Genomic DNA, 19,259 nt, shown 5'->3' on the forward strand with positions numbered 1-19,259 from the left:
AATGGAGGCTAATTGCCTTATTAGACGATGTGACTTAAATTCCAAAAATAATGTCTTATGTAAGTAATGGAAATCATCATATATATTTCATGGAAATCAAAGTTTGATTTTTGTATTAATATCAGATTGATTGGCCTGTGGGACCAAATTTAAATTACACTTATTTTGGCATTACTACAGAGGTCTCAAAATGCCGGATAAAGTGTTCAGTAGAAACCCAGCAAACTGGCCATTACCCCCCTGTGCTATTGCATCTACGCCCATGATTAAACGTATGCAATTGCACGCGTATTGGTATTCATTTACGCAGAACTATCATCAATGTTGTCCGATGGGATGTGTGAAGGCAAAACGACAACAAACAATAAAACGGCGACAAAAAAGCATCAAAAGCAATTATGAAATCACGGCAGATGTTGGGGCAACAAAAATTGTGGTGGTGATTTATAAAGCGCAGCTAACAACAACAATGACATCAAAAAGCGCAAAAATGTTCGTTGTATCGGAGCAACAAGAACAATAAGTAAAAGGAAGCGAAGGAGTGAAGGAGACGGGGAAGCTGTGGCATGTGTTGTATATAAACAGGCACACACTCCATATGTGTGTGGGTATATAATGCTGGACGGCGGATAGGATGCCAGCAAAAAAGGACTGCAGATGCCAGACCGCAAAGAGGAGCGAAAGAAAGGGGGAGTGAAGTGATGAAGAAGGAGGAGGAGGGCGAGAGCAGCCTACATAGAGTGAGATTTACGACTTAAATGCTGCAGCGCATAATCAAAACGACAAGGCGCAGATGGAAATGGAGTGGAGTTCTTATACCTATTTTCTTTCTTTTTCGCTTTTTTCTTTTTGCGGCGACGACGCACTTAATTAACAAATATACAAACACTTAACATAACCTCAACTGACAGGCGGCAGACCGTGCGCGCGAGCGGGACAACAGTAGGGCACGCCCCGCAGCCGCTGATTGGATGTTCGAAAAGCCAGAGCGGGACGGAGAGTGGGAGAGAGCGTGTGCGAGAGAGAGTTCTCTTTTTTGAATCGGCTCTCAGCTGCAGCCGTCTCGCTTTGCTATTCAGTTCGCGAGAGAATCAGTTGGTCGGCGGTTCGTAACAGCGCACGTTACGTTTTTAACGGACGAGCGGATTAACGTCGGTATCGACAAGTTTATCACCCAACCCAAAAACCAATTGTCAATCGCAGACGATAGCGCGGCGTATTTGCCAATCGAAGTGATATCTTTGGGCTGTGGTTAATGTTTTTAATGCTTTCTGGCTGCCCTGAAATGCCGTCGGCTTTTGGTCCCCGTGAACTTTCGAGCTGAAGACCTAAGCCCTCAAACTGATGTCCACCTTGGCCAGCACTCGACCGCCCCCGCTCAAGCTGACTATTCCTTCCTTGGAGGAGGCAGGTGACCACGCGCAGGAGAGGAGAGCGGGCGGAGGTGGCCAGGAAGTGGGTAAAATGCATCCGGATTGCTTGCCCTTGCCGCTTGTCCAGCCGGGCAACTCGCCCCAGGTGCGGGAGGAGGAGGAGGACGAGCAGACGGAGTGCGAGGAGCAGCTGAACATAGAGGATGAAGAGGCCGAGGAGGAGCACGATCTGGACTTGGAGGATCCAGCCAGCTGCTGCAGTGAGAATAGTGTCTTGAGTGTGGGTCAGGAGCAATCGGAGGCAGCACAGGCGGCCTTATCCGCTCAAGCTCAGGCCAGGCAGAGGCTTTTGATCAGCCAAATCTACCGACCGTCGGCTTTCAGCAGCACCGCTACCACTGTTTTGCCGCCCAGCGAAGGACCGCCCTTCTCACCCGAAGATCTCCTGCAACTGCCCCCCTCCACTGGAACGTTTCAGGAGGAGTTCCTGCGGAAGTCCCAGCTGTACGCCGAGGAGCTAATGAAGCAGCAGATGCATCTAATGGCCGCCGCCAGGGTAAACGCTCTCACGGCAGCGGCGGCGGGAAAACAGCTGCAAATGGCAATGGCGGCGGCGGCGGTGGCTACCGTGCCCAGCGGTCAGGATGCACTGGCTCAGCTGACGGCCACGGCATTGGGTCTGGGACCCGGTGGAGCGGTGCATCCCCATCAGCAGTTGCTACTGCAAAGGGATCAGGTTCACCACCATCATCACATGCAGAATCACCTGAATAACAATGAGAATCTGCACGAAAGGGCACTCAAATTCAGCATAGACAATATCCTGAAGGCGGACTTCGGTTCCAGATTGCCCAAGATTGGTGCTTTAAGTGGCAATATCGGCGGTGGCAGTGTAAGTGGCAGCAGTACTGGCAGCAGTAAAAATTCTGGAACTACCAATGGCAACAGATCTCCCCTCAAGGCGCCCAAAAAGTCAGGAAAACCACTGAATCTGGCTCAAAGTAACGCCGCCGCCAACTCGAGCTTGAGCTTCTCCAGCTCGCTGGCGAATATCTGCAGCAACAGCAACGATTCCAATAGCACCGCCACCAGCAGCAGCACCACCAACACCTCGGGGGCACCAGTGGATCTGGTCAAGTCGCCACCGCCGGCGGCAGGAGCTGGTGCCACAGGAGCATCTGGTAAATCCGGCGAGGATTCCGGCACTCCCATCGTTTGGCCAGCGTGGGTTTACTGCACCCGCTACAGCGATCGTCCCAGTTCAGGTGAGTCCATGTCTCTTTAAAAATTGTGCTTCAGTTATGTAAGTTAGTACAAATTATAATGAAATAATATTGTACATTTCTACGTTTACTATAAACTTTGTCGATGAAAATAAAGTTTAGAAAATTACGTATGGGTGTTTTGAATACTAATTTTCGTATGAACATGACCCTATAGTTAAAGCTTAAAAGAATGGTTTTGGTTACAAGTTTTATATAATTCGATTGTCCTTTGATTAGACGTGTTTCTCATAAAGAACTTTAACTTCTATGGTCGCTTTTAAGAACCGACGGTCCAGCACCATGCCTCCAGTATGGTTCTAGCTATTCTGTAGTTGATCCTGGCATCATGAAATTACTTGCATATGTTTTTATGGATACTTCCTGCATTTTCTTACATCTTATGCTAAAGCAGTGCCCTGCTAGTCACTCACTCTTTCTCCAAACTCAAACACACTCGAGGAGACGAGCTGTTGAGTGGTGGCTCATAAAGCGGTTGTGCAAACAAGCGACAGACACCACAGAAGAGCCGGCGAACGGAGCCAAACCACAGCAACCCACAGCTCATTAGTTTGCCAACCACCGAAATGAAGTGAGTGCGAGCGAAAGGGAGGCGAACACTCACCCCGAAGTGAAGTGTCTGCTCGAGTGGTTTTCATGTCCTTATGGCTTATGTAACATAACTTAAGCTCATTATGCCGCTGCCCCCCATCCCCTCGTGTGTGTTTTTGTGTGTGCAGCACCACCCCAACCCGTCGAGAACAACCCCAAAACAATCTCGCAGCAATCATGGCACTCTCATGAATTTAGTTTATGCCACCGCAGGGAATTCGTAATCGTTTGCCTAATAATTTCATGGCTGAAATTTGGGGGGGAATCGAATGGGTGGGAGTACCCCATATGCTGGGCAGCTCATTTATGGGGTGGCTTATTGCTGTTTGAACAAGCAATTCGGATTCCTTGATAGTTTTTGGCTAATCCCCTGGAATCTCGGGTAAGTCCATGGATCATGTGGTTCAAGTGGCGAATGGAGAGTGATTTAGGCCACTTGATGGCAGTTATTTGGTTGAGGTGTTTACCTTTATTAGCTTGCTCAGCTAGTTTATTATCGGTAATGAATTGCCAAAGGTTTACTCAATAGATTGAATGCTTTTTATAACAATATTAAAACGTTTAAGACCTTACTAGATTGTGGTGTTTAACAAAGTAGTTGACAATGGCATTATTCAATTACAATATCAGCCTTAAATGGCCGTATAATAACGAGAGTTAGTTCATCTTTAACGAGTTAAAGTTAATTGCTTTATTAAGTATCATTGAATGCAATTTGTAAGATTGCTCAGCTGTTTAGGCACTTACGACAGTTTTAGCCAATTATCCACACGTTTTATAGATCTAAATACACAGCTTGAAGAAAGTTGCGTTGAAATATCAGTAACTAATTGTAATTCACCCATCCAAAGTCCCTAATTCCCAATTACCCAACTTAGAAGCTTGGCCCAAATAAATTCGGATCCGAATAATTCCTTGGCAATTTACTCATTACGCTGATGGATGTCAAACCCATATTTATTTAGAGAGTTTTTGGGGAGTCTCGTTACTGAATCCCCAAAAAAACGAATACCGAGTGCATAAATCTACGCTTTTGGGTGGGTTTTGTCGCGCTCGCTAATTAACTCGAAACGATTTTGGTTGCTCCCCTCCCCACACAGGCCGTCTCTTTCGCTCTGCAGTCGCCCGTCTCACTCGCTCCGGGGTTTTAAGGTGTGTTTATTGTTGTGGTGGCTTTTTCATTTTCTCAGTTTCATTTTTAGGTTTTTTTCCAGGCACATTTTGTATAAATTTAGCGTGACTAAAACGAGATCTCGATCGCAGTGCGGTTCCATAATTTGAATGAATGTTGTAGGCGATGGCGTCGCTGGTCCTCCGATTCGGAATCGTTTTCGGAGTGGCTATATGCGCTATATGCGCTATATGTATGGAGTTGGCTTGTGGCTGCAGCTGCTATGGCAAACAATGATTTAGCGTGAGATTTGAGCGAGTCGGCTACAAAATCGGCGAATTAAAATGCCAGCTCCGAATAAAAGTCATAAATTTGTTGCTTTTGAAAAATTACTGCTGCCGTTGCCGGGAAAAATATTCAAAGTTTTTATAATCCACAACAAAGGTGTTAATTTGACAAATTAATGCAACATATTCCGTGTGCGCGTAGGCGATTAAAACAGTTGCCAAAAACGTACATTCGACAACAAATTAGTTAATTGCACTTAACGGTCATTTGTGGGCCACATGATATATGGCTAACATATGGGAAGCTGTCGGACTGCATATGTGCCGTCTATTTGTGCGCCATTTGCGATGCAGATTAATGGCATTGTATTAAAACCACAAAAAGCATTTGATAATCGATACAAGATTGCGTTCAATCTCAATAATTGCCAGGCCATATTTTACGATTTTTATTGGAGCATGAGCCTGAGAGGGAGTGGCTCTATTTACTGCTTTGATGTAGCAATTAATTATGCTAGCTCTAAAGGATTAATAAATGTGTACTCAATCCACTGATAAAAAGATGTGGTATGTTTTTTGCTTCGTCTTAAACAAAAACCACATTTGTAGAATAGGCAATAATTAACTTACAGTTCCATATACACAGTGTGCACTTTTTGTGCCTCTCTTTGGAAAAAACGTAGTAACTTTATATAAAAAGATTACTTGTTGAGGTGTATCATTAAAACCTCGCTAAAAAATGGCAAACCCACTATATTTAATTACGGGTTACATAGCCTTATTTCAGATAAAAAGTTTACTTCTGTATCTCCCTTAAAAGTGAGTTATAAAATAGTGGGAAAAAAATGTGAATGATCAGTCATATGTTTGCATATTCATTACACATTTACCCAGCTCCGCCCACATCTGTTTTTACTGACCTAGGTTTTACTTGACTCTTTAGTTTCCTTCTACAAGATAGACATTTCAGCATGGAAACACTCGGTTGGGACCAGATACTCACCTCTTCCTTCCAAGAACCCCCATTCCTGACCTTTGCCTGCCGTTGGTAGGCAATTTTCGCATTTGTCCGGCACTTTGAGCTCATTTAACCAGTAGCCGAGACAGCGACAAGCGGGAAAATTAAGCGGGAAAGGGGCCAGCGGGAAAACGGGAGCGACAGCGATCGCCACTGAACCATTAAGTAATTTTCAATTTGCGCAGAAGACGCTTTCCGAGCAGCCAGAGAAACAGAAACAACAACAATGACAACATAAACAAACGAATTTCAATTACACCGTCCTGCAATTACCCCCCTCTTTTTCAGAAAAGCCTCCGATTTTCTCATCTCCGTGCTCTTGCCGTTGGAAAATTGCTGGAAAAGTTTCTTTGGCTGCGCTGCCTTTGCATGTTCTAAATGGGAAATTTACTTAGGAAATTGCTCTAAATAAAAGGGAGGGTGAAGGGGTTGGGAGGAACAAGTCCAATTCGGTTTTTTATCAGCAAAATGGTATGAGTGTTTTTCTGACACTTTAGTAAGTGGCAGTACCTCTTTTATTTTTATCAAAACGATTTAGTTAGTTAAGCTTAAATAACGTTTCGCGTGGTGATTGTCAGTCCTGTTCCTAATTGAATTTAAGTGGCGCCCCAGGGTTTGCAGAAGTGATTTTGCATATGAATAGAATTATTTTGTAGACACATGGAACGTTCAATTAAAACTTAATTTGGTAATGTTTTTTCCATCCATAAACCTGCACTCTACGCCCTATATATTTGAAATTATGCAATTGGGCCAATTTGATACCGAATTATGGCCTGAAATTATTATTGGCAACCATCAAAGAACTCAATCAATGATAGGAGCACGTAAAGTTCCTTAGCCAAAACGATTTAACGTCTGAAGTGCGCAATTTGCGTTGGAAACGCAACAACAGAACCAAGAACACCGTTGTTTATGACCCAAATGCATTCATAAATATGCGAGGCTGTCACGTCATATGATAATCACGATATCCAGAGCCTCAAGAGAATTGGTGTTCGCTTTTCCCACTCCCTTTGGCCGCCAAATTGAGCCATTGAGGAAAATACTTACCGGCCTATGTGCTAGCCGCTTTCCTGGCAAACACTTTAAGAAAGCTCTATCCGTGGATAGTGAGTGGTTAGATAGGTGAAAACTATTAAACGAGCGCACTTTAAGCGCTCACTCAATCACTTTTTGGTGCTACGTTGGAGAGGCTTATGTGGGTCAAAAGAAATCCCATCCCAGGAAGGAGCTATGCCATGGAAAGAACTAAAGTTGGTTAATGGATAGGTCCAGCTGAGATATCTTATTACTTATTCAATGTTCATATCACAGATGGTATTTGGGATGGGTACAAAGAACAACCTTATGAAATGTGTCAAAAATGTTAACTAATTAGGAAATGGTATTGTCTTATGTTGCTTATGTGATAATAAAATCATTTATAAACAAGTTTGGCTTACGCACTTTTGTTTGAAGACGCATTTTCCTGCCGTGTAGGATGGGTGTTAGGTAGAAAAGGCAATGGCAATCAACTGCGCGCGATTTATGAAGTGACAAAAATTAATTTCAACTGTTAACTTATCGCACAACCAACAAGCAACACACAACAACAACATAACAATAACAACAACGAACTGCGGCAACAACTGTAACAGCAACAGCAACTACAACAACAACAACTAGTAGCGCCTTTTAAGGCTTTGGCAACTGCAACTGCCGCAACTGGAAAAAGCAGCCATGCGCCTTGGTAATAAAACTGTCAGACCCGCAGTCCCAATCGCCCCATGCCCCTTGCCCCTCACATATATGTATGTACAAATATATATATATTTTTTTAAACCTGCGGCACGATAACAGCGGCAGCAGCGAAAAATGTCGTTTAAACTGTGACTGGACTGCTGACCGCATTTGGTTAATGTGAACTGAAACTGCTGCTGCGGACAGTTGCATTTTCCGCTCAACAGTTAATATGGCCTCAAATTGGGCATCGGCCAGGCATTTTGTAATTGTTTTCGTATACCCTGACCTAGAGCGAAGAAGTGGGGTATATTAGACAGGGCAAGTGATTCGGCTAGAACCATATAGGATTCAAATTGATATATAACCCTTAATAAAAAGTTTTTACTTTTTTGAATTTATGGCTATTCTCCTAAGTCAACTGAGTATTTTGAAGTGTTAGTATGACTTTTGATCATTAAGCTCGAACTATCACAGTGCGTTTTCAATCAGTAGATTACTTTCTTGGCGCACTTCGTCACTACGCGTACTGCAGTTGCAGTAATCTTTGCATCCCAATGTCCCTTTATTTAAATGAGATCTATAATCAGCTGAACAATAAATTAATTTAATTTAACTTAATTTTACCAATCAAGCTGGGAACAGTTATAATCACCTGACAGTTAGGGTGTTAAATCTCTGTTATCCAACTTGCCCCAACCTTCTCAGGTTCGCCCAATTTCACACTCAATAGACTGCGACCTGCTTATCTATCATTTGACTTGAACTCCGTCGAACAGCAACAACATCCAACGAAAAGACAAAAGAGAAATATTAAAAATTCAGAAATTTCAATTTCGTATGTAACACAAACCTCAAGATCACAACAATCAAGACTCAACGACGGACTTAGGCCCAAAAGACCACCCAAGCTGGCCGAAAAGCAAAAGCCGAAACGATCAAAAAAAAAAGCAAAGGCGAAACCTAACAAAAATGTTGAATTGAAATGAAATGAAAGACAAGTTTCCGCATTTGGGTTTGGGATTTCATATTGTATAACTTGGGCATGGCATATAAAAATCATTTTTATAACTTCATTTGTGTTAATTTGAAAACGAGGCAACAGCGGCGCGTCGTGGGGTGTGGAGATATTTACAGCTGTCAAAATATTTTCTACAAGCAAATGACTTCATTCATCAGGCAAATAATATTTCGAGATACGTGGGAGGTTCGGCAATGGGGCAGGGTCTCCCTTTTGGCATTCGGGCAGGCAGTCAATCAGTCAATCACTAGCAACCAAATATGCATCAGCCAAAACAAACAAACAAATAATCCCCATAAGCCCCATTATTATGACTGCAGGCTGTGGCGTATATATGTACATATATATATATATAAATATCGGGCTACAATGATAATTTGAATCGAGAACTCTGGGCTTCTATCGCAATCTAATTAAGCTTGACGGCCGACACACACACGAACTGTTGCTTTTGCTTAATCGATTATTTATTGCTCACACTCGAAATCGACTTCGGTATTCTGTCACTAATAATGAGCTTATAAGCCCAAGCGATTCAAGTTGTGGTCTCAAGTCTACCTACTCGATATACGATTTGAATATTTCAATAGATCGCAGATCTGATCAAGAACCATTTGCGGCCGGCCAGCCTTAATTGAACTCATTTTTCAGTTCGGTAGCTGGCACTATTTTCAGGTTACGATCGCTTGTAAGAACTTATCATTTAATTGATTAGAAAGTTTAAGGGAGTAGCTGGGGATTACAGTGAAGTCAAAGTTTGGTACGAGGAAAATGGGGAGTGGCTTAATTAAGTTTAGGATTTCATTACTTAGCGAACAATTTTCAACAAGTTTAATTATTACTCTTTATATATACCATAACTGAAAACTCAAATTAAATTGCAAGTTGTATGATGAAGTAACCAACTTATAAGAGCTGTAAAGTAAGACTAAAGTACGGAAGGCCTTACTCTAATCGAATCCATAGCTATACTAATCAATTGTAAGTAAATTTCCCCCAAGCCACTCATTTAACCCATTCCTACTATAATCACTGGGCCTTTGGTGTTAATTGAAGCACATAACTCGCACCCAAGCTGGGTTTATGCCTCCGATGATCATTGGAGATTGGTGCCAAGGGCTTTTCGTGTGGGGAAATTTTGGGGACTTCCTTTGACAGCTCTCGGATGGCCGGGAAGATGTTGATGTGGATGTCATACAGCTTGACATGTCTGCAGGGATCGCTTTGATTATTTTATGTCAGTCAGTCACGACAGATATCCAAGTTGGGGCATCGAAGTGCGTGTGTGTGGTCAGCCGCATTTGTCAAGTTTAATTGGGAAGCGAGTTGGGTTCCCCGGGTTTCACTTTTCCCCAACCAAAGCCAAACACACAAAAAATGAAACAATCCAAAAGAGATACTTTGCATGCCCAGCGAGCCGCCGATGCTTCCCTTTATTTCAGACATATGTTTGGCGTCGGCGTCTTGGACGTCGTCTTATTGTTTGTTTATTACTTGTTTCGCTTTAATTACTTGTTCGTGATGATGACGACGACGACGATGATGATGAGATGGAGCTGGAGATGGGCCCGCAGAGAAATCGGATAGTCACACTTATTGGAATTACTGCTTCATTATCATCTCTAAAGAGTTTTGGCCAACTCTGGAGTGTTAGTGGAAAAACAAAAGGCAGCGCACGTACAGAAAACTGGTTCACCGATGGAGCCGAGTGGAGTGGAGCAGCCCCAGCCATCAGCCGTCGAGTGTTGGGTAAATAATCAGTTTCGTTAGTTACTCCGCGGATAATTGAGAGATTCTAGCATCGTTCCAGGAAGCCTCGGCAAAAAAGCGCAAAGGCGCCAGAGGGGCTTGGGCTGTAAGAGGGGAAGGCAATGTCAACTGGGGATCAGCTATTGTCTAACTTTTGATCTATATACGGTGGAGGCTCAACTCTGCAGCTGAGTCACAGCAAGGGAAAGGAGGATCGAACGACGGAGTGGCCGGAGTGGGGAAGCCACTTTGGCGCCCCGTCGCCCGCTTCCGCGATCCACATCCAAGTTGTTGTTCAGCGAGCCAAGTTCTCGGACCACCCAAGTTGACAGCGAACACGAACAACGCTTAAGCTTGTCCTGTACTCGCAGACCAACAGCAAGATACTCTGCAGATGGAGATGGAGCTGCAGATGGAGCTGAGACCGGAGTTGGGGCTTCGGATGGAGCCAGCGAGGCTGCTGCCTCACATTTTGGCCAAGCGGACTGACGACGTCGTTCCAGTGCATACAAATAAATTTTATTAAGCAGTTAGAAACAAGCCTTAATGAAATGCACCACGAGCAGACAGTCCGATGTCTGATGGGATAGGATGGGATGGGATGGGATGGCATGGGATCGGATGGGAGATGGGTGCGTGAGAATGTGATAAACGAATCGAAATGCCAGGAGGAAGTGGAAGGACCAATTAGCGGATGTACTGGAAATTAAGGCAGATGTAAGTTTCAAGTTTTGAAGGTTAAGACATATAATTACAATGGGTTGAATAGGAAGTTTCTTAAAAACTGTTTTATATTCAGGAGATATTTATTGTAAAGTCATCTGATTAGTGGTGAAGTTTACGTTTTACATTATTTACGATAAGTGACGATATTCGATAGCCAAAACGAGACGTTACATATCATTCACCCATCTCTAATTACATTGATTCTAAGCAGCGATGGTTGCGTACAATGATGATCTGTTTGCCGATCTGATCATCAAGTCTAAGCCGACGGGATTCGATTGGGGAGCAGATCCGATCAGGTTAACCAGTAGCCGCGATCAGTTGGACACAGTGTAGCTACTCAATTTGCCGGCCTTGCCAATGGCTGATGTACGCCAGATTCCCCATTTATCCATTCTCGATTCTCCGACTCGTGATCGTCGCGATCTTCGATCTTCGAGCAGCCACAGCCACAACATCCACTCATCATCGGTTGACTGAGATCGCCGATTGCCGTTGGCCGCTGCCGGTTTCATTGCGATTTATGTGCGTAATAATTGTGACAATCACAACAAATGCGAATCCGACTGCGGACTCGCTGACAATCGATGATAATGACGATGCTGATGATCGCAGGAGGCAGCTTTATGATCGCTTTTGTCATCATTACTGCCCCGGTGGCCGACGCGAGTTCATCTCGGGTAATTAAATTGCATTTCCCAGTGAATTTATGCGCGATGGGGGGAAAGTTTGTAGGAATTTGTTGCGATGTAATAAATTTGCTAAAGTAGGCTTGTAGGTAAGCTGATGAATCAGCTAAATAAGAAATGGTCAACGGAAAGTAAACCAGACCAGAATTTTCAATTATTCTGTTCTAATTGAGGATGCTACGGATAAGATATAGTATTGCAATTGTTAAAGGTTTGGATAATATTCATATCCCCCCAATAAATCCACTAATCGATATCGTGTTATGAGTCCATCCATTAGCGACAAATTATCGCACTCCACTGGACTTCACTCAACCTCAAAAGATACGCAAACTTGGTGTGCGTGGAAACTCAATTGCCCGAGATCGAGATCGGTTAAACTGCTTCAATTGCTTCGGGGGCACTCGCAAATAGCCACCGATTTGGTTTTATTTTTGGTTTTGCTCTATGCTCAACAAAAAAAAAATGTGTAAAAACAAAAGAAACAGTGTCAATAAGATTGATGGCTCGAAGCCTTAGCCAGTGCCAGCTGACGAGTGTCCACCACGAGCTCATAGATAGCTGCATTCAAAACTGGCTCGCAGTGAGAACGAGTATCTCTGTGCGTCCGAGTATCCAAGTATCCGAGTATCCGAGTATCTGAGTATCTTTGTATCTGGGCATCCGTGTGTGGCTGTGCGCCACTTAAGTTCGGTGTCAGTCAGCTAGCGGGGTCTTGAAGACCCGACTTTTGGAGGGGGGCTCGGGTATGGATAGCACGATGATGTGGGGACCACACACATTGCAAATGTTGATTGCCGACTTGACTGACACTTTTTGATAAGTTGATTAAAACGTATTTCTGTCTGAGATACGTTTTGTGCCGCCTTGGAGTGCATTGACATTGAGTCGCTTTGATTGAGAGTGAGCGAAAGAATGAATGGGCTCTGGAATTCGTAATCTCTGTGAGTCATTACCGATCGCGGTCAATTCCGATCACCGGCTGTGCTGGCTCTTGGCCGCTCTTGGCCAAATCCCACATTTCCCAGAACAACAACTACATACTCGAGGCGGTAATTAACGCGCTCGCGATTAAAATCGCCTGGCAAACGCGCCACGAAATTGCTTAATTAGAAACAAAAATGGGTTCAACTCGACTTCAGATCGATTAATTTGTTGCTCTTTTACGTTTGCGTTTACTCTACGAATTTGTTATTTAATTGTCTGCGGGTCGAGGGCCTTCAACATCGATTAATTGTCCGACAACTGCAACAACCATTTCGATACCATTTTGATTCGAAGCCGATCGGCCGAACGATTTAATTGCCATTTTAAAGGTTAAATTATTTTGTAGCTAATGCCCACATTTGGTATTGATTAATTGCAATTGACTCTATGCCAAAATTGGCTACTGGTTTCCGATCCGACGTTCTGATTCAATTCGATTCGATTCGATTCAACTCGATCCACTACGAAATCGAGACTCAATTCGCAATTGAGCAACGAAATCGAAACCACAATGGAATGTTGAATGAAAACGGTAGGGTATTTACTCGGACTTATGTGTGATGATTGTGGCTAAATGGAGTGACAAGTGGTCGGAAATCTGTCCAAAGGAGCAGTTTAGACTACAGTGAAATATTTATGAGATATATCATAATATATGAAAATATATACAAGCAAAAAGAAATATTAAAAGTGCCTTAACGCTTTTCCAGTTTAAATGTAATTCTATGTAAGATTTATAGTTACCTTATAATGAATTATTTCATTATTTTTTATTTAGTATAGTGAAAGTTCACTTTATCCGAAGTTCACTGTACATACAAAGGGCCCCCAATTTGATTCATTGCTCAATATGACCAAATTCCAGAATTGACAAAAAGTAAAAATTCGATCGGATCGATGGGACCCCGACTCAATCAGAAGAATGTTCTCCATTAACAAGTTGTCCCCAGGAGCCACTTCCTCATCCCGATGTGGTGGTGCCGCAAAACATCTGCTGGATGTGTCCGGCCTTGCCTTGATTTCGACATCTGTGGGGAGCATCGAGTATTTGCATTTAAACATCGTAATCATATTTCCAGCTCTTATGCTTTATTATTCGCAGTTAGTTTTTCTGTCAATTTGGATGATGATTGAACTGCCGGTGATTGAAACATTTCATTACCGAGGCCGTTGAAGTTCCCTGCCCGTCGTTTTTTCGGTGCTCTGGATTTAAATAATTGGATATGCGTGTGGTAGAGTGATGCAGATTTGGGCTCCAACTGACGACGTTCAATCTGCATTCGAGTTGACGTTGATCTTAGTTCCTGTCCGATTTTCTCTGGCGCCTGATCCACCGATCCCTCTTCACAGGGGATCCGCTCTGCAGCTGCCTATGTCGGCTATGGCAATGGGTATGGGAATACTCCAAGATGCAAAAAAATCCACCTTGGGGTTACTTCTGCGGTTAATTTCTGCTTGACTAAACGATTTGCCATTCATTTGCAAGGCAGAAAGCCTTGCGGTTGTTCAGTTGCACAACTCTGGAAATAACAACCGAAACCGAAAGAGGAACAAATTTATGGTATTTTAATATTGATTTGCAAGTTAAGCGATTGCGCTCTGCTCTGCGGTCTGGATGGTTCATTAGGGCACTTTGTGGCTGTACCTTGGCTTGGCCTCTTTTCGCATAATTTGGGGTACTTTACTAGCACTTATTGGTTATTAAAAGTGGATTGTTAAGGAAAGGAATGCAGGTTTACAAACAGTAGGAATTTAAAGTATTTAAAAGTATTTAAAACTTCTGAACTTTCTTGAATGTTTGAATATGGGAAAGCTACTCTCGGTAATTTATATGGTCAATTCTTCGCTTTATGTCTTCTTCCACATGTTAACGCATATTACATATTTACTAGATTCCAAGTGTCAATATTTCAGCCTCATCTCAGTTACAGTTCTCTAAAAAGCTTTGTTTGAGTAAGAAATTATCACTTTAAGCTCATGCCCATGATCGATGACAGATGTCTCGCTCCCACTTGGCCTGATCTATATGTTTTGTCTCGTCTGCAGACCTTTGGAGTCAGGGTCTAGTAATGGTAATAGACCATATCATGGTTCCATGGCTACCATTTCTTTCGGGTTCGCTTGGTACACTCGGTCTGTAATTTTTTAGTGGCCATTGGCATAGCGGTTGTTGCTGTTGTCGTTAGTGGTTTTTTATTTTTTGTGTACACTTCGGTGGTTGTTGTTTTTTGTTGTGGGACAACACTTGTTTTCATTTAATGCCTTTTTAATGGGCAATGCCATGTTGGCTTTTCGTGTTGGTTTTCGCTGCGTTTTCCTTTATTGAAATGCAAAATTATAAAGCCAAAGGCCAAATAAGAATGCATTTTTTACACCCCAACATTTTGGGTTGTGCTATTCTTTCTTATTTTTTGTTTCGCCGTTTGTTAAACTTGTGCTTTTCGACTTAATGATGTTGTTGCGGTGCTTATGTTGCCGATTTTGTTGTTGTTGTCGTGTTTGTGTCGTGTGTCGTGATCGCACCCAAACAGGCCAGACTCCCTCTTACCACCTCACCTTCTTGGCCAAGACGAACGGCTTCAGGTGCTTCGGGTTCTCTTTTTTTTTACTTTGGTAGCTGCTCTTTGACAAACGCGTTTGAGTGGTGAGTGTGAGTGTGTGTGTGTTGGCCATGTTTTCCTCATTGGAGCAATTATTATTTATTATTGTTGTTGCCACTGCCACTGATGTTGAGCAGGTGAGCAGGTGTTAATTGTCAGAGTTGAGTTCGTTTTTGGCTCGCCGTCTCTGTCTTCATTCACTCGTTCCGTCTCTTTTGGGCTTCTTTATTTAACTTTTTTGGGGGACTGCCACTTGTTACTTGAAGGTGAATTGAGTTGCTGGCGGCTTTTCAAGAGCTTCTAGCGCTTGAAAATGAGTTCACGGCACAACATCATGTCTACGTTAAATTTAAACTTGAAGAGAACAGTAGAAACATGCTGAAATGGTAATGTAATATTAGCTACTATGAGCCTGCAGGATTATAGATTTTTATTTTACAAGTTCCTTGGACATATACCACATGCCCCACGGACATTTCCTCCTAGACTTTTCCGCTACTTACTCAGTCCATCCAAGTGATCATCGCAACGACCTTCTGGTTCAATTAACTCGCATCGGGGAACTTGTTATGCCCCCTTGTTAAACCCCCTTGTTAAATCCCTCTTCACTGAACCCGATTCCCCCAGCAAACACAATAAACGATGTGTCCGAACAGAACTTAACCGCAAAACGATTACAAATGGTGAATAATGTAGAATCCATCAACTGCAAATCAGGCGAGTGAGCTGCTCCGCCTGACAGTTTGTTTGTGTGTCTAAAGCGGGCCGAAGAATCCGGGACATTTGGGGGAGGTGGTGCGGTGTGGTATGGTGGTTGGGGATCCACCAGTTCCACGATCGTTGGCATGTGGCAGAGAGGCAGAAAACTGGAAACGAGGCAGGCCGCAGCACACACACAAAATGCCCATTTGATGGACCAAGGTAAATGGAAATTGCAGCACTAGGGAAATAAACAAAGGAAAGCCAAGACAGACAACTGAAATGGTGAGGGGGAGGCTCGGAAGACTGGCAAATATTTGCGCTCCATTGAAAATGCGGCTAGAGCCCCACACCCCGCCCCCCACGCTCAATAGTGGGCGGTGAAAGCTGCGTAAGGCGGAACTAACTGTTGTAAATTTGTTGACATTAGCCGCTCGCATTCACTTGAGCATTGTATACGGTATACTTAGGCACTCATGGCTACCGCAACAAAATGAGTTATTTTCCACTTTGCCAATGGCAGCCCGCAGACTTGTCATTAAAAATCCATTAACTATAGTAGCCAACTGTTGTCGAAGGAGTTTTGTGGTTCGATCCGAGTGTTTTTTTTGGGGGGCAGGTCATATGCATGTTACTACTGGCAGACAGCAGGCGGTTAACACTGAGAGAAATTGCCGAAGCGAAAGCGAAAGTAGCGAAAAGTGCGTCTGGTTATGTTTGGGGCGGTATTTGGGTTAAGTTATTTACGGGTGGGGTGGCTCGAAACAGAAAAGCATAGCTTCGGATGGGCTGCAGGTAAATCTGGAGGTTCTATCCGGCAGGTACTTTCACTGTCAGATGCCAGTTTTTATATCCTTCGACCATAGTATGACTTTATTTGGTGATCTAATGTTGCCCTGATATATAGACGACCACCCATTAATCGTAGTACCCACAGAATGCAAACTATCTGACCCGAATAAAAACAAATGAAGCACTTTTGTGACATTCGACAAATGACATTTTTCTGTAGTGTAATTTACGAGTATGTCTCTGTCACGCCTGGCACATGACTCACTTGGATCTGGCGATGCGCGGCTATATCTCCCATCTCCATTTCCATCTGGCAGCCCCAAAAAGCCCGCAGACCACACACACGCTTCCGAATAAGATGGGGTAGGATCGGAAGAGTTTTCAGTGTAAGCTATTAAAGTGGGGAAAAGCGTGTGCGCATTTTTAAGCCAAACCATTCCGTGTCAAGCAACCAACCATTCATCCATCTATCCATCCATTCCATCCATTCCATCCGTCCATCTGGCCACCCACATTGAGTTTGGGGTAAGCAAGCAGTAGTATTCCTTCAAAGGCACCGACATGTCAGAGATTTGCAAAAATATTTCACAACATGAGAAATGCGATGCAGCAAGATGTCAACCGAATGCACAAAACACTTAAAGATGCAGTTTTCCCCCTAAAAGAACCCAATGGAATGGGGAGCATAAATCACACTGTTCGCCGTTGTGGGTGGGGGCCAAAGCTGGGTGGTATTATTCGTAAGGGGTTAATGCGTGTGCAATGTCTGCTCTGCGTCTTACAACCAATTAACCAGCGAAGATTTCCATTGCGCTCACAAATCAATCGAAATCGGAGAGAAAACAAAACCGAAATCGATGCAGCAAATACCAGAAACGGGGCCAACAAAGGGGCACTAACGGGGTGGAGTACGTGGAGAGGGGGCGCCACACAGACTTAATTAAGTCATCAACCAGAAGGCAGGCTAATTGGAGATCTGCGCCGCGATCGCAGCATCCGACGGATACCAGAACCGGGGGACAGCCGCAGATACGTAGATTCAGCGAGAGGGTCTCTGGACTGGCAGGAGGGGGATTGATGCAGGGATTGGACATTTGGGGATGAGAGCGGAGGGGTATCGGATCGAGCCAGATCAGTGACCACGAGACGCACCCGCAACTCGAAGGCGGCGGCGCACACAAGAACCACATGATGAACAGCCAAAGAGATGATCATCATTGTGATCTTCATTTGATGTACTGCAAACAAAACAGGGCTTAATACGCTGAATACTACAAATTTAAGATATCAACAACAGTGATAAAAGGTTAAGATATTAGATATTTCTGTTGAAGGTTAAAACCCTCATAAATGGTTAAGTTCTTAGCCTTATTGTGTCTCTATTTTGAAAGTTTTTTCTCTAAGTGCACTTCCCGATGATTCAGTAAATCAGCGAGGACCACACACATGTGTGTGTGCTGCGGTATCTGTGTGTCCACCTAGGAGTTCCCCACGATCGCTCTCTCTCTCTGTCGCTCCCCCCAGAGATTTGAGATGGGGAATGACTCACGGATCGAACCTTAAAGCTGCCAGCTTTTTTGGCAAGGCGAAGAGCGCAACAACAGCAATGAGGAAAGCGGAGCAGCAGCCGTGGACCACCTAGCACGATGGCCCAAAGCTGGGACCCATTTCCATTCTCAGGCTGCCTTTAGGGTGGTCCACGGCTCTTAACTCTCAGCGAAGAGGGCTCTCCCCTAACACTCGACGACATAATCTGGGGACAGGCCGAAAGACGAGACACTTTTTGCGGTCAACCTGGCCTGTCAGCGATCGTGTAAAGTTTGGTTACACTATCTAACAAAAGTCGGGTTTATATTATGTTATTCCAAGTGTGGATAAAAGCTTATCGCTAGGGAATAGTGTTTTGCTACTTTCAGAGCTTAAATATTTATCTTGAAAATCCATCACTATTTAATCTTTGGCATATCCTTAACCCATCTTAAAAGCAAATCAAGCTGTCCAGTGTAATTCACCTGATTCCGATAGTCGCCTGTTGTTGTTTTCGTCCCCTTGCTTATAGGCAATGTTTTTACATTGATTCGGGATTACCGGCTGTTCTGAGCCCCTCTTACCCCCTTTTGCGACCCATTTGCATACCGTAAATGTAGCAATGACATTTTTATTAAGCGAGTAGTTTGGTTAATGGTCTTAACCCATGAAAACCAACGGAGCCTGACCACACACACACAAACTCGCACTCACACACGGTTGTAAATTCGCGAGTGAATTATTTACCCCCGATTGCAATTACAAAACACCGATAGGCATCTGGTTCTCGCAGAAGAATTTGCATTTGGGGAATTAAGTAACGCGCGCGAGTTTAACTGCCTTGCCCCCCTCTGCTTTCCAAGGCCCCTCGCCCTCCTCACCCAACCTCGCATATAATTAAGCCGTGGAAGCCTGGAATTGCGAGCATGAGCTGCGTCGACTGAGACGGCGACTGCGACTGCGCAGCTGCACTTGGGTGGTCCCCTTTGCTCTCTTGTCAAAATGTGTGGTCTTTATTAATAACAGCAACAGCACTCCGAGGGGGTGTTGGGGGGGAGGGGGCTCAGTTGCGCTGTCGCCAATA

The 19,259-nt window shown here is 43.9% G+C and overlaps 1 protein-coding gene across 1 annotated transcript in view; it reads left to right on the top strand.

The window, feature by feature from the left end:
- The first annotated feature begins 1,047 nt into the window (after positions 1-1,047).
- Positions 1,048-19,259, top strand: part of LOC6734010 (homeobox protein invected) — a 31,446-nt gene continuing 13,234 nt past the window's right edge. Inside the window, exon 1 of the mRNA XM_016167841.2 lies at positions 1,048-2,638. Coding sequence (XP_016027038.1) covers positions 1,345-2,638 — 1,294 coding nt within the window. The 5' untranslated portion in view covers positions 1,048-1,344. The remainder of the gene's footprint in view (positions 2,639-19,259) is intronic.

The sequence above is a fragment of the Drosophila simulans genome, chromosome 2R (assembly GCF_016746395.2).
Source record: "Drosophila simulans strain w501 chromosome 2R, Prin_Dsim_3.1, whole genome shotgun sequence".
NCBI classification, from domain to species: domain Eukaryota; kingdom Metazoa; phylum Arthropoda; class Insecta; order Diptera; family Drosophilidae; genus Drosophila; species Drosophila simulans.